The sequence below is a fragment of the Lepisma saccharinum genome, chromosome 9 (genome assembly GCF_977018435.1).
Source record: "Lepisma saccharinum chromosome 9, izLepSacc3.1, whole genome shotgun sequence".
In the NCBI taxonomy this organism is placed as follows: Eukaryota; Metazoa; Arthropoda; class Insecta; order Zygentoma; family Lepismatidae; genus Lepisma; species Lepisma saccharinum.
In genome coordinates, this window is record NC_139237.1 from 62,714,872 (window position 1) to 62,729,179 (window position 14,308).

Below are 14,308 nucleotides of genomic sequence, written 5' to 3' on the forward strand. Positions count from 1 at the left end.
ACGTGGCACATGCCTATTGGAGAACCCTTTCATTGGTATATGCAGAGTATCACGCCCATTCCGGTGCAACCTTCAGGTTGCTGTAGTCATAGATAGGGACGCGAAGTCTTCGTTTTAACGATGACACCGAAAAGTTGAGGAAAGCAAAATAAAGTGTTTTAAACGCATTTGGGCAGGTAAAGGTGGCAAGTTTTCGGTATTACGGAATCGCAAAATAACGCGAATTATACCACTTTTTCAGAATAATACCAAATTTTACACTTTAACGCGAAAAACGCAGCGAAATATGCAATATAAACTGGAGATAACACTTCTGTTCAAAAAGAATTACCTGAAGAGCTATTATGTCATTAGTAGTCGCTGGTGATAGTTCGATTCAAGAGAGATTGTCACACTTCATTTATAGCAGTTTGGCGCAGACATGACTGACAGTGTTTAACCTCGTCCTGAAATAGAATTCGCTCGGGGAGGGGGTGGATCTTCCCAGATGGGAAATTTCGTAGCAACGGGAAAATTTTCAGGGAGAAGCACGTGTTGTGTTTCGGAGGGGGAGGGCATGTATGTGTGTGTACACAAACCGGTGTTAGGGAAATGTGATGTGTATGATTGTGTACAAAGATTTGGGTGTTATCATTCAATAAACATTTCATATTTAGTGGCTGATAAGATGAAATAGTTTCCTAAATAGAAGAAATTTGGTTATTTCTCACAAACGTACACCATATTTTTTTGTCATTAAAATTAAAATTTGTCTCAATTTTCCAGAATTAACACAATGTGAAAATCTTAAGCATTTAAGGAACAGTAAAAATGCATGTGAAAGTAACACCAAATCTTGCCCTACACCGCTAAACACAACACCGAATTGCAGTAAAAAATAACATCGAAATTTGGAGAAATATGAAGCGAAAACTTCACGACCCTACTCATAGATAAAAACAGCTGCAGGACCTCGAACGAAGCACACACCGTGGCTCCAATCAAAGTCAGAGCACGTGGCAAGAAGCAACCGTGAACTTACTGCATCTGAGATATACGTTAAACAGGGCCTGCCTACGTGGTATGTGCAAAGAAACTCACGCTTGCTTATAGAGAGCATTCCCTGACATTCGCTACGAGACTCGGCGGCAAGCGGCCCGGCATCAGCACTTGTCTTTCCCGGTGAACGGGTCCACACTAATATAGTCCATTGCGTTATGTACAATGTACAGTTAACTCTTCGACAAGGGAGTTTTTGAACGTAGCCCACGAGAGAGCAACAGCGTTATGATTTATTTCCTGCGATACGGTTTATACAACCACAGTGTGACATTCCAGTGTAAACGTAATCGAAGGCAACTTTCAATCGGTCAATCCTGGTCTATGAATTGTAAATAAATTCAATCCCTGACTGGCAGAGAAAATCAGCAAACGTAATGAGTTCTAGACAGTGTATAACCTTTTCATATTTAAAGCATTTCAATTCTGTCCAGAAACCTTTTTCTCAGATCAATTTAAACACGGGCCAGGAACCTTTTTTCAATGAAACAAAACGCAACTTGAACTGAATTTGAATTGTGCTATAAAAAAAGGTTCCGATCCTGCAGCGGGACCCAATAGAACCCATTAGAATTTATGGGATCCTGAACCTTTAACAACCCTGGTAAAAAGTTCCTTGATAGAGAGCGAAAAACACAATTTTCTGTTCAGTGCGAACCTTCAGGGTTTCTTTTTCCAGGCGCACCAAAAACAAAATATAACACAAACCTTCAATGGCAAAATTGTGAGTCAACCTCTCAACTGGAATACAAAGTATGGATTTTAATCTAGGAGGCCAGAAGATAGAAGAAAAAAAAAGGTGTTGCTCTACCATCTGACAGTAAACAAAAATTCCACTTTACCTGCTAGAGTTGTCACACCTGTAGTTTACGTGTGAGAGTTGCTGCATTTCCATTGCCTCACAAGAATAATGATAGCGCAGAAAGCATGATAAAATATGAATGGTTGGCAAGCTATGGGAAAAGTAGATCCTTGTGTTTTCTTTTCGAATTTTACTCATTTCATGTCAACTTTTACATATAGACAATGGGGATGGATGACGAATGATGCTTCAGGGAAATTGATGAAGAAACAACGAAAAAGAAAAGCGAATAATTTATCAGAGATTAGGACCCAAGAACCCTTACTACGCAGCACGTTACGGTAACTATATCACGGATCCCTGTTCAATCCTTTCCTAGATATTTTAAATGGATGAATTTCCCGCCTTTTTCGTTTTGAGCATTAATATTTTCTCCATTGTCAATTGGAAACTTAATAATTTTTAAGTTAGCTCCGCTATTAACAATAGTATGTAATGCAGTAGTTCCAGAATTTTTAATATTATCTCTATGATTTTCCAATAAATATTTGATAATATTGAATTGTTCATTTTGAGCTGCATGGAGAAAAAAGTAATATGATGGGGCGTGAAACATTCACAAAGTAATTGCAAAGCTTTACATCGCCCTTTGCTGTATTCCGAATATAGTAAGAGATCAATGATAAATTGGAATTGTTTTTATCAGGATTATTTGAGCGCGAGAGCTACCTACATCATTTCTCAGGAATTAACTTCGCCGTACGCTAGCAGCAGGCACAAATGCATCAATTTCTATTTCGGTTATTTTTCATCGTTCGTCTGCCTCTTGTGTTAATCGCGACAACGAGGATGAATGATGATCTTTTAAAATTGTGACGGGACAAACACAATGATAACATCCATGCCTGACAAGAGTTCGAATCTTGGGAGACATGGCCTCGCTTTGATGACCACTTCGCTAAAAAGTCTGACAGAAATGGATCGGTAAATTGTAGGAGTACTGGACTGGTTTCACCCCCGCGTTTACAGCGACTCACTGTGGCGGTGTTGCACAACACCTCACCCCTCGCTCGCAGACACTTGCTGATGGAAGCATTCGATCGAGTGGTATACTCCTCGTTTCAAGCATATTCACGGTTATCTGTAATCGTAGGGTTAATGCATGTGGCCCTTGCACTTTCAAAACTTTTACCGTAAGAAAAAGCTAACTTGCGGGCATCAATTTTACTCCGCCATACCATAATATTTACGGTGAACATTTGCTAAACAAATTTCCGTGCCTCGGACTAAGGGCAAATTAAAAATAGCCAAAGGAATTATACACAAGAGGAATAAATTGCCAAGAAATGGTTGAGCGCGATACCGAAATGTGTAATGAGTGCGAAGGGAAAATTGTGAAAAGAAAAAAAGGTATAAATACTCGAATAAGCAGATTAAGATATAAAGGGGTGAGAGCGACAAAATAATATTAAACTCAAACATTAATGTTAATATCATCTGTATTATTATCAGAAACATTCTCAAAATAAACTTGTTCTCTGTTGAAATCAAATCAAGAGGAATGCAAGACCGCAACACACTTGCGTGAATCTGTGGCTAGATTCAAGAGTTGAAACAACACTACGCCTGATGCGAACTGCACTTCCAGGCAAAACTAGGTGATAATAAATTCCGGGTTGCATAACAGTAAGGGTGGGCGATTCTTTATTTTGCCGGTTTACATCAAAATGAAACAATGTTGTGAACTAATTATTCAATAAAGAATGTATTCTTACATATTAATGGTGTAGAAAAGATAGTGAAAGTTATATTTCACACGATATTCTAAAAATGCTTGCATTTACATTCGAAACTTGCTGTTGTAACTAGTAAAATGGAAACTGTACTTGGAAGAAAGCAGATTTTACACTGCTTGTATAGGATTATCAGAACATTTTTTTATAAAAATCGGAAAACAACTCAACTCAATAAACGCTGTCGTGGAGGCATAGGTTGATATCACAGAGATTCGGAAAAATGAAGCCTTTAAATGATAGTTTCCGGAAAGAGACCCCATTTACCACGTCCAGCATTTACTTGTCAGAGTACGCGTTTCAAAACAACTTACGTCCTGGCGTGGGTGGGCAAATACGGCGTACGCTTTTAGAAGGAACATGAGTTCGGCCAATACCCAGCCAGTGCTACTGCGCTGTTGCCAAACTAACTGCTAGCGCAAGGGTAGGACAGAAAATTCGGGATGTGTCCATTATTTTGATAATGCATGCACAGTATATATGACTATGAGTACAGTGAAAAAATATAGTGAATATTTCTACACAGGATTATAATATATCACTGTAGCATATACGAGAAACCCATACCTGAAAGAAGCTTGAAGGTATTTATTGTAGAGGAACTGCCAGGTCATCACCGCCCTTGTCGTTTTCCTCTGTCTCCGTGTCACTGATTTCACTAATTTCAGAGTCACTCTCCTGGAAGTTAATGATTAGATTTTGCACTATGCTGTCTCGAGCCACTTCCTTGTCAAAATCCTCTTCCTGAAGCTTTTCGACGTGCAAAGATTATCACCAGCCGCTCTCAGGTTGTGCATTGTTCTCAAAAATTTAATTCTCGCCATATATCACCATTTTCGAACAGAAATTTACGCCCATCGTTGTTTTTTTTTTATATTTGAAGCCCAACCGTTTTAGTATTAACCCCTTAGAAGTAGAGGAACCAGTGTAATTAATTATTTCCCTCGTGACACACAATCATCTAAGCTATTAACACTTTTCTGTTTTCTGGCATGTTTCCCAGGAGATTTAAATAGGGGTTCACCGATTTCTGTGTTGGATGTTTTACCCTGTTTTACAATACGCGACACAGTATGAACACTTACACCACACGCTTTAGCCGTAAGTTCTCTACTATGTGAAAACACTGGTTCAGCACGCACTTCTTCAGACGCCAATTCCTTGAACTACGAATACACTTTAAAAATAATATTTCTCCCTTGTGAATGTATTATTGTACCCTTGGTACCTGTACTACTGGTGCCAGGTTTCGAGAGTGACATTATTTAAAATAAAAAGAACACACTATATCGCACGAAAGGGCTGTATTTAATCTTTTCACAAACTGTTCTTTGTGGCGCACGAGTGAACGATAAGCGAATAATTTTAAACCGGCCTTGCTACGAAAACGCTGAACTCAAAGTGACCCAGACTTTCAATGTTCGAGAACGCCCAGAACAATGAAGGGTCATTGTTTATATCGAGGCGAATTTAACACCCACAGTTTTCCCTAGACACAACAACTCAGCTGCGTCATCACGGTGGAAACGAAAAAAAAAAGGCGGAAGGAAAAGAAAGATGTTTCCCTTGTTTCTTCAAGGAGCGATAACTCCGGCTGTAGGCGACGCAAATTCATGGGACTTGGACAGTCAGGTTCAAAATGTCTTTCCCCATCTTATGATGAACCTTAAAGTGGCGAATTTTATGAATATGTCTTGCGCGTAAGAAAAATACAGAACACGGCTTTTAACTTCCGCGCCGCAGTCTCCTAACCGTACAACGTTGCACTCCTGCCATTGGTTGATCGCCACGCACACCCTCTGCGTGGCCCCACCCGATATCGCTTCTAAAAGCGTGCGTCACAGAAAGCTGTCAGGTTTCCACAATGTTGTGTTGTACACGAAAGAACATACACACAAAGTAATATATTTATCTTAAAGTTCATCAGCCATTTGTTATTTAGGTATTAAGAAATATAGAAAACTCTTACCTTACAGCAGCATTCCTTGACGTAGAGTACGTGCAGTTGACCTCAAAAACAGATTCTGTGCCAAACGTTTGATTTTCATTTAGCACTGTAAGAATACATTTAAAGGTGGAAACACACTAGAGCCTTCATTTTAGTTTCAACTTTCAATCGCGAACTTATAAAAGTAACAAACATCGATCACCAAACAACACATCATGCCACAGTACCTACTCAAGCAGGCGCATAATCCTTCCCTCCATGATTATTCAGACACTGTCCAACTGACAAGGGGGGGGGGGGAGCAAGTGTTGTAATCCAAGTTGTTGCGGTTTCACACTGTTCTGATTTCTTTCCCACTAATATTATATTTTTAAAAACATACGTAGTCACGATACGTCGATTTGTTGAACGTGAATATAAGAAAACTGCATATTACACATGAAATTAGACATAATGAGCAACGATCTTTCACCGAGGCTGTCGATCTCTGCTCAATTGTTTCTTTCTTTTTTTGCCAGTACATTATAAGAAGGCCAGTAGGTGGCTCTGGTTGGATTCATCACGTAATAAGGCACGGAATAGTAGCTTACAGTGACACGGTAAGCATTGTATTTGCTGTCGGATTAAAAATTATAGATACTCGAGTTTGGACTCCAATTACAAATTAACCAGTAGACCTACATAAAAACAAGTTACATCAAAATTTAGCTTATTCAATTCTGCGTTAATCTATGCTAACCAATTATTTTTTCGTCGTGAGCAGCCCAGACCCTAGGAATTTTGCCGCCCCGTGCAATTTTACTTCTTGCCGCCCCCACCTCAAAAATACGTACAGAAAAAGGAGTAATGTATGAACAACTAAGCTTGTTATCCGCGGCAATTTCACATGGTATAACCAATTTTTTAACGTAATAAAATGAAGGAATATATAATGTGAGATAGTTATTCATAAATAAAACATAATATATTTAAGTCTAATAATAATAAAATATCTGTTGAATTTACTCAACATAGTTTCTGCCGACGTGCAGAACTCTCAGCTCTCCTGTTTTATTTCACTATTTCTTCATGACCCAGAACGTTGTACATGAAGTAACATATCTTCACTTCATCACCATTTACAATAAACTATGTATGTACAATTATGTACACCTCGTAAACCGCGATTTCTTCATGATTACACTATTCACTTTGTACATTTCCACCCCTTAAGTTGGAAAGCTTACAAATGAACTTTTCTAGCTTTTCTATTTGCAAAGTCGCGAATAAATTTCAGAAATTTGTACAAAGCTCCACTTTGTTTTTCTACATTGCGCTCTTTTTCTCGTTTGCGTTTACGATATTCTGCACCCGAGAGGTTTTTCCTTTTATCAGACATACTTTAGTTTACAATTACAAATACAACAAATAATTTTTGAATCTCTTACGACGAATTGACAAACCAGTTGTTTTAATGACAGCTCAAATAGACAAGTCTCTCAATACATTAGTCACACTCAAGCGCGCGCGCGTTCTCACACACGACATATACTAACTGCACTATCTTTACGACATATACTAACTGCACTATCTTTACACCGTCTAGATCTTAAATGAGGTGCAACCAGCAACGACAAAAAATAGCGGATATACGTACTTACTATTGCGTTTTGCGCGATTCGGCAATCTTTCGCGATCAACACGTCAAAGTACAATGCAGCTCTATTTCCGACTAGCGAATGCGACACGTCCCTTTAACTCAAACCTCGATAACAGGGGGCGGGCGCGGAGGACTGGCGGACTGGCGCGCGATCAAACAATAGATAGCGTTGTAACTTGGCACATCCGTTTCTGCTTTATACTGCATATGCAAATGGATTTAATTTGATTTTCTCCGCCCCAAGAAGACCAAACTGCATCAAATAATGCAGCTTCCATTTTTTATATATTTTGCCGCGCCCTTGAGCTTGCCGCCCCGTGCAAATGCACGTGTTGCACTTATGGTACAGCCGGCCCTGGTCGTGAAAACAAAAGAGAGAGCGATCGTTTGCAAAACTAAAAAAATTGCCCTTTTTTTGTATCCACATGCTATGCGAAGAAATGGTGACTCCTGGCAACCTCTGTGGCAGAGTGGTTAGCATAGGGATGGTTAATGTAGCATGGGGATTGTCACATGATCTGGGGTATGTGCCATTGGAATTGGGGTTGAATGGGCACCCGTCACTTCAAGTCCTGATTTAAGCATTGTACATGCAAACTATCACAATAATTTTGTCTCGTAATAATAAATCTAAACAGAATTTTTACAGAACAATATTGTTACAAAGTAGATTGTTTATGCATGCAAACAGAATAAATTTTCCAGCACAATGCAAAAGATGCTATCGTGTTATGTCTCACAATAACCTTCATTTTGTTAATATTTTATGTCTCTTTTATCAAACAGATTCAGCTTGTACCTCAAATTGTTCATTGTGATGGGGGTGAATTGGATAATGGAGATAATTTCCTGGGCCGTTGGCGGACCTGAATACATTTGGTATCTGACAGACCTTGGCAACACACTTCAAGGAGTTCTCATTTTTGTCATATTTGTCTGCAAGCCGAAGATTCTTCGTCTTTTGAAGGCCAGGATTTGTCCAAAGAGTGTGGCAGATTCATCGGGTGTGAGACAGACGACGCCATCACGAGTGTCAACATCCAAAACAGAGAGCACGATACTTGATACAGAAAGCATAAGGTTGAAATCCTACCATGTCAATAAGTGAAGTACTTATCTCGGTTAATGATCCGAGAAAGTAGAGGTGAAAAAGACTGTGATAAACAGAATTAGATCTGCCATGAAATCATGCTAGGTAAACTATACCACTAAGTCTGTGTGGAAATGTAGGTAAATGTTGTACATCCCTTAAGAAAATACCAGTGTTTGTACTTTTTACAGAATTGGGGAGTAACAATTACTTGCAGTTACTTGGGAAAGCATGCACTACAGAGAACAGATGAAATATTTGTGTGAACAGTTAAATGTTTTTATTGTGTCACAAAGTAACTTTTGGACAGTCAGAAACTGAAACGTGTTACTTTTATTAGTAAGTTACCCAACTTAGTTTTTCGTGCATTTTTGTCTGCCATATTCAGCACAGGTGAGAAATATATTTAATTGTATGTGTATATATACTTGTATGTAGATAGCAGACCATGAAATCATGGCTGTATATAAAGTCGTATAACTCTCCCATATAATATATATATATATATATATATATAGTCATGCAGACAAAAAAACTTTCAAACTAAATACAGTTTACATAAGAGTAGGTAAGTCATATTTGAATAATCATTACATTGTTATGCTTCATTAATTGTTGCGATTCTATTTTCCCAGAACTTGGTTTTCTTTACACTCACCTCTTAAGTAAATCAACTACCTCAAGGGGGCAATATCTCCCTCGTTGAGGACCACCGAGTGTCCCGCCATTGAAAAAATCTGTAAATACCACACTTTATCAGTATGTATTAATTGTGTACACATAAACCATTCACTTCTAGAAAAATGTATCTTTCGAATATGGCTCAACTATAACTTGAATTTAGGAAATGTAGGCACTCCTGACAAAGACACTATTTTATCTCTTTCTGTCCTTTTACCTCTACAAGTTTTCTTGCACTTCTATTTCCATGTTTGTCATCTTGTAATTATATTAAAAGTGAAAGAGATCTCATTCAGTAGTACACCATTGGGTGAAGGTATTACATTCTAGTGTCTGTGAATTCCAAATCAGCAGTCCTGAGTTTCAATTCTGTATAGTGCATGGATGGATGCTTGTGTTCCTCCCTGTATTAGGGATAGCCACAAAATTCAATAATAGATATCCAGAGTTCAAATTATCTGATATCCATTTTGAATGCAATGGATAATCCAGATATCTGGAGAATTTGGATATCCAGATAGAAAAGATTTGATGAAGAATTTGTAGAAAATCCGTGCAGTGAACTACGAAAATAACTAATAAAAGACTATGTGGATAGACAGTAAAAAATATAAACAATAAAACTGTCTGGATAATGCACATTTCAGTTAATCTGAATATCTGGATAATTCAGATATCCAGATAATTCAAATATCCAGATAATCTGATTATCAGATATCTGGACAATTTGGATATCTGCATTATCCAGACAATTCAGATATCCAGATAATCTGAGTATCAGAATATCTGGATATTTGAAATTCAGATAGAAAATTATCCATCCCTACCTTCCATTTGGGTTTCCTAATTAATTCTAATGTTCAGATCAATTGAAATAAAATTTATTGTTGTTATTAGTACACTAAATGGAAGCAGCAAACCAAGTAACGATTGTGATAGGATACTCATAAATTTGTCTTTTCTTTTTTTAAACACAATAATGCTTCGCTCCTAGAAACCATACACTACTATATGAAACATAGTAAAGAATTTATGCCGACTGTCGCATTGCCATTACGTTGCCTAATGCTTTGTATTTGCCATGTTGTTAATGGACATCAACATTAAAGTTTAAAACATTAAGTCATTTCTAGCCAACTAACAAGTGAAGATAGCATAGTTGACCAGTCAATACCCCATACCTTCCCTCAATCAAAGAAGAAAACCCGTTAACTAAATGCTCTTTTAACCAAATATTCATTTTTGTATGGTAGTTGGGTATGTACTAACTGTGACTGCTCCCTTCATCCACTCTGACTTTCCACTCATTCTTTCTGGTGTGCTGACATGGGTGTGGGGGTAGGGTACCTTATAGACATTGATATGCCAAAAAAGAAAATGTATATGTTTTGCTACACATAACATTTTGTCAAATATAACACGTGGATGACTTAATACGCAAATGTTTATGAAATGAGAAAATTGAAAAGAGTATGATGAAAAATAATTTCCATAAATAAAATTGAAAACAGATTAAAAAAATAAATTAGTTAATAAAATGTAATAAATAGTTGGTAGAGTAAATAATAAAAAGTAGAGGCAATCCAAGGGGAATTGAACCCAGAACCTTCGGTGAGTGAAACTGGTAGGTTACCTCCATGCCACTTGACAGTTGTACAATATCTTCCGACTCCGAGTCTACTTGGAAATCTTTGAAACCTTGCACCACTTTTTCTCATAATGACTGGCTAGTGCCAGCTAGCACGTTGGCATATCAATAGGGTAGCCTACTCCTACACGAAATCCAATCCCAAACTCTATTTTCCAAGTTGTGCCCACTCCTTGTTAGAAGAAATGTTACACTCAATTACTCTGAAATTAAGTCCCGTATAAATGTAAGCTAAATTTATCTTCCTTCTTCTCTTATGATGGCTTGTTTAGATTTCTGTGTTGCAAGGTCAAAAAGTATATCTGGTGTTTGTCTTGCAGACGGAGAATATATTATTCACGACTGGAACTACTAATGCTAGTTTTTGTGGTCAGACTCGCAGCCACTTTTGCCAAATTAATTGGTTTATTATAAAGAGAAAATAAACTCGAACACAAAAAGTAACTAAGCAAAACACATGGCGCTCCACCTCTCTAGATATTATGCAACCTATTGAAAACTGTGTCTAATCAAAGAAAAGGTTAAATTTAAAAACAGAGGGAAATGCTTCATGCCAACTAAAAGTTGTCAAATTTATGAGACCTCATGTGAGTGTGGTAATATTTGTGTGTACATATCAATTACATCGATGTCTCACTTGTTGTGTTTGTCGTCTTCCTTCCACTATTGTACATTTTCCATTTGTGCCACATGCAAGTATAAACTTTGATTTAGTGAAAATTCATAAATATATTGTGTTCTTGTAAAAACATGTAAAGGATATGAGATAAGTTAGTTTTCAAAAATTTGCTTGTACCTGAAACACCAGTGTAATGTAAAAGTGGAAAAATTGAAGTTTAGTTACCATGATCTCTGCATTTATGAAGAAAAAACGTACTCAAAGGTGATAGATAATTCAAAACAAGGAAAATACAAAAGGAATAAATTAATTAACAACGATATATGTATGACTAGACTACGTAATCTGGAATTTAAAAAAGTGTGTTACAAAACTCAATATAGGGTGAGTCAAAAGTTACTTGACAGTTACATCCATCAATCTAAGATGAAATAAAAATCTATAAGGACAGGCTCTACTTTTTGCGATAAGGTGCACATTTATTTTAACTCTGTCGAAATGCACTCGAAGATGGAAAAGACTATATTCTACTGCTTGGGAATTATCTAAACTTTTTATTTTTTTTTTCTTTGGAGGTAGGGGAATCAAATAATTTTCCATTCCATAAAAATAGCATTCAGGATTATTTGCTAAATAACCGTTACATGTGCAGCAATAATTACTCTTTATTATTTTTCTCTTCAGGTCCCAGAAGGTTATCAAAAGTACCACTAATTTGTACACATGGGCGTCGGCAGGGGGGAGGGTCGAACCGGTCGGTCGACTCCCCTGGGTATTTTCATCTACCTTTTTAAAATTTATGGCAATTTATAAACGAAGCACTTTATTTCACCTCATTTTGCATCATTGTTTAAAAATGGTCTCGATATATTGAATTTGGTACAAAACTTTCATAATTTGCAACACTGAAACTCTGTTAATTTGTAACTTCCACACGTTTTGAAGCTGCATTTGCTACTGCTGCTCCTACTGCTACTAAATTCAGAAGTAACTCTTATGTAATCTTGGTTGTAACAAGTACTATATTATTCATATAATAAACTTATTGGATGCTACAATACAATAAACTAATAACTAAACTAAAACTGCTACTACTACTACTAGTAGTAGTAGTAATAACATAATTTAAAATACTGATAATGCAATAATTTTTAAAAATGAACGAACCCCTCTTTGACAAACTTCTGCATATGCCACTGGTCTGTATCAGAATATTCTTGAGGGGAGGGGGTGTCCTCAACATCTTCAATTCGACCCCCTCTAGGAAAATTTCTGGCGATGTCCATGCTTGTACATATTAATAAACTTGAAAATTGAAGGAGGGAGGGCAAGTGCCAACATTCATTGCTCACTTTCAAGCATAACATGGATGATGGGATATAATTTTGATTTGGCATTTTAAGTCCACTTTATGCACAGTAAGGCTAATTGGGACTGGACCTACAGTTTAAAGTGGGATCCGAACCACTTGTGCCTCCACCAGGTATCGAACCCAGGACCCCATGATTACAAGGTGATGACACTACCACTGCGCCATTAGGGAGGCCCTGATGGGATATAAAAATGGTACAAATGAATAATTAAGTAGAGTAGGGAGGAAGAGTAACTTGATGACCAGTATATATAAGGGACTTTCAGACTGAACTGACAAGCTACATGATGACAAATTGAACACACACTTCCATCTTTAGTATGTAAAAAATAATTCATTGCACATATGTGATCCACAGACATAGGATACAATATGCATGCTCTAGAAAAACAGACAAACCAAACTGACATAAAAGCAACATGTGCATGAAGAAATTTAATTAAGAAACTGTCTGGCATTGTAGCCATTTCATGATCAGAATTACATCTGAAAGGGTTAATATTTTAGATAGAGTTAAACTAGCACTGAAATAATCTGACAATCCGTTAATGCATCAGATGGATGTGATGTCTCACTTTCAATTGATGACTGTCAAGTGAATTCTGCCTCACCCTGTGTATGAATGATTTATCTTGTTAATGAGATGTAACACAATAAACATTACATTTGTATGTTTTAATTATGTATTCTGGTTTATGTCACGTTGCAAGGTTAGAGCATTAGACTGATTTTTAATTTATGCTTCTTTGAACATTGTGACTTGCAGGTGCAAGTTTGTAAAATGTCTTCTATTAGCTAACTATTATGTATTTTACCTAATAATACATTGTAGCCATGACATTTTGTATTCCTGTATTTCTACTTTGTGTATGTATATTTGTGATATAAAATATAATTACAATGAAACGTACATGTAATTATTTATTCAAATACTACTATTTCCAAAGAAAGTTTCAGTACTGATAATGCTGAAAGCACATATGTTCCAATCCATTTTTTGTATTGTTTTTCCTATCATCTTTCCATAAGCCTAAATTTTACCATTTAAAATGTTACATATTTTGCTAACTTGCTTTATCAAAAAGTAATTTATGAACTTTTTGTAAACATAAAAATTAATGTTTAAGTTAATATAGAAGAGATAATCAAAATTCTATAAGATTGAGAAAAACTGAATATCAAAGCTCAACCCCACCCCAAACAAAAAGATTGGTCTTCCAATTTCCAATAGTAGCCAGGATATCATTAAGGAAATAGATAGGAGGAGGGGTAGAAGAATTGGAATTTTTCTTCTGTATTTTAGCCTAGATTACCTACAATATACAGCCCTAATTCTCATTCTCATTCTCTTCCCCCATAATAATAATAATTAATACGGCTCAATGCTTTCAAAGAAGTCACAGGAACCCCTTTTCAATTGGAAATTTGTCAAATATCACATGATAGAAAAACAATTCCATCATAGTCAATGAGAGTGTCATAAAGAAAAGGTCACAATAAAATACACTGATTATACAATTTCAAGTTCTATAAGACTGGAAAGAATAATATGGCAGATAAATGAAATAATAACATGGCTCAAGATTGAGAAAATGGGGATGTTTAACTAGATCACTAAGACTTGTTCTTAGAATGTTTTTGTACTTTCCCCTCATGACAGAATCACTCCCCAGAGAAC

At 36.7% G+C, this 14,308-nt stretch overlaps 1 protein-coding gene across 2 annotated transcripts in view; it reads left to right on the forward strand.

The window, feature by feature from the left end:
• The window catches only part of LOC145992076 (G-protein coupled receptor Mth2-like), a 141,081-nt gene extending 127,547 nt beyond the window's left edge, over positions 1-13,534 (forward strand). For both annotated transcript variants that reach the window (XM_083128288.1, XM_083128286.1), the window contains exon 5: positions 8,007-13,534. In XM_083128288.1, the coding sequence (XP_082984414.1) occupies positions 8,007-8,328 (322 nt within the window). In that variant the 3' untranslated portion in view covers positions 8,329-13,534. The remainder of the gene's footprint in view (positions 1-8,006) is intronic.
• Positions 13,535-14,308: the final 774 nt, after the last annotated feature.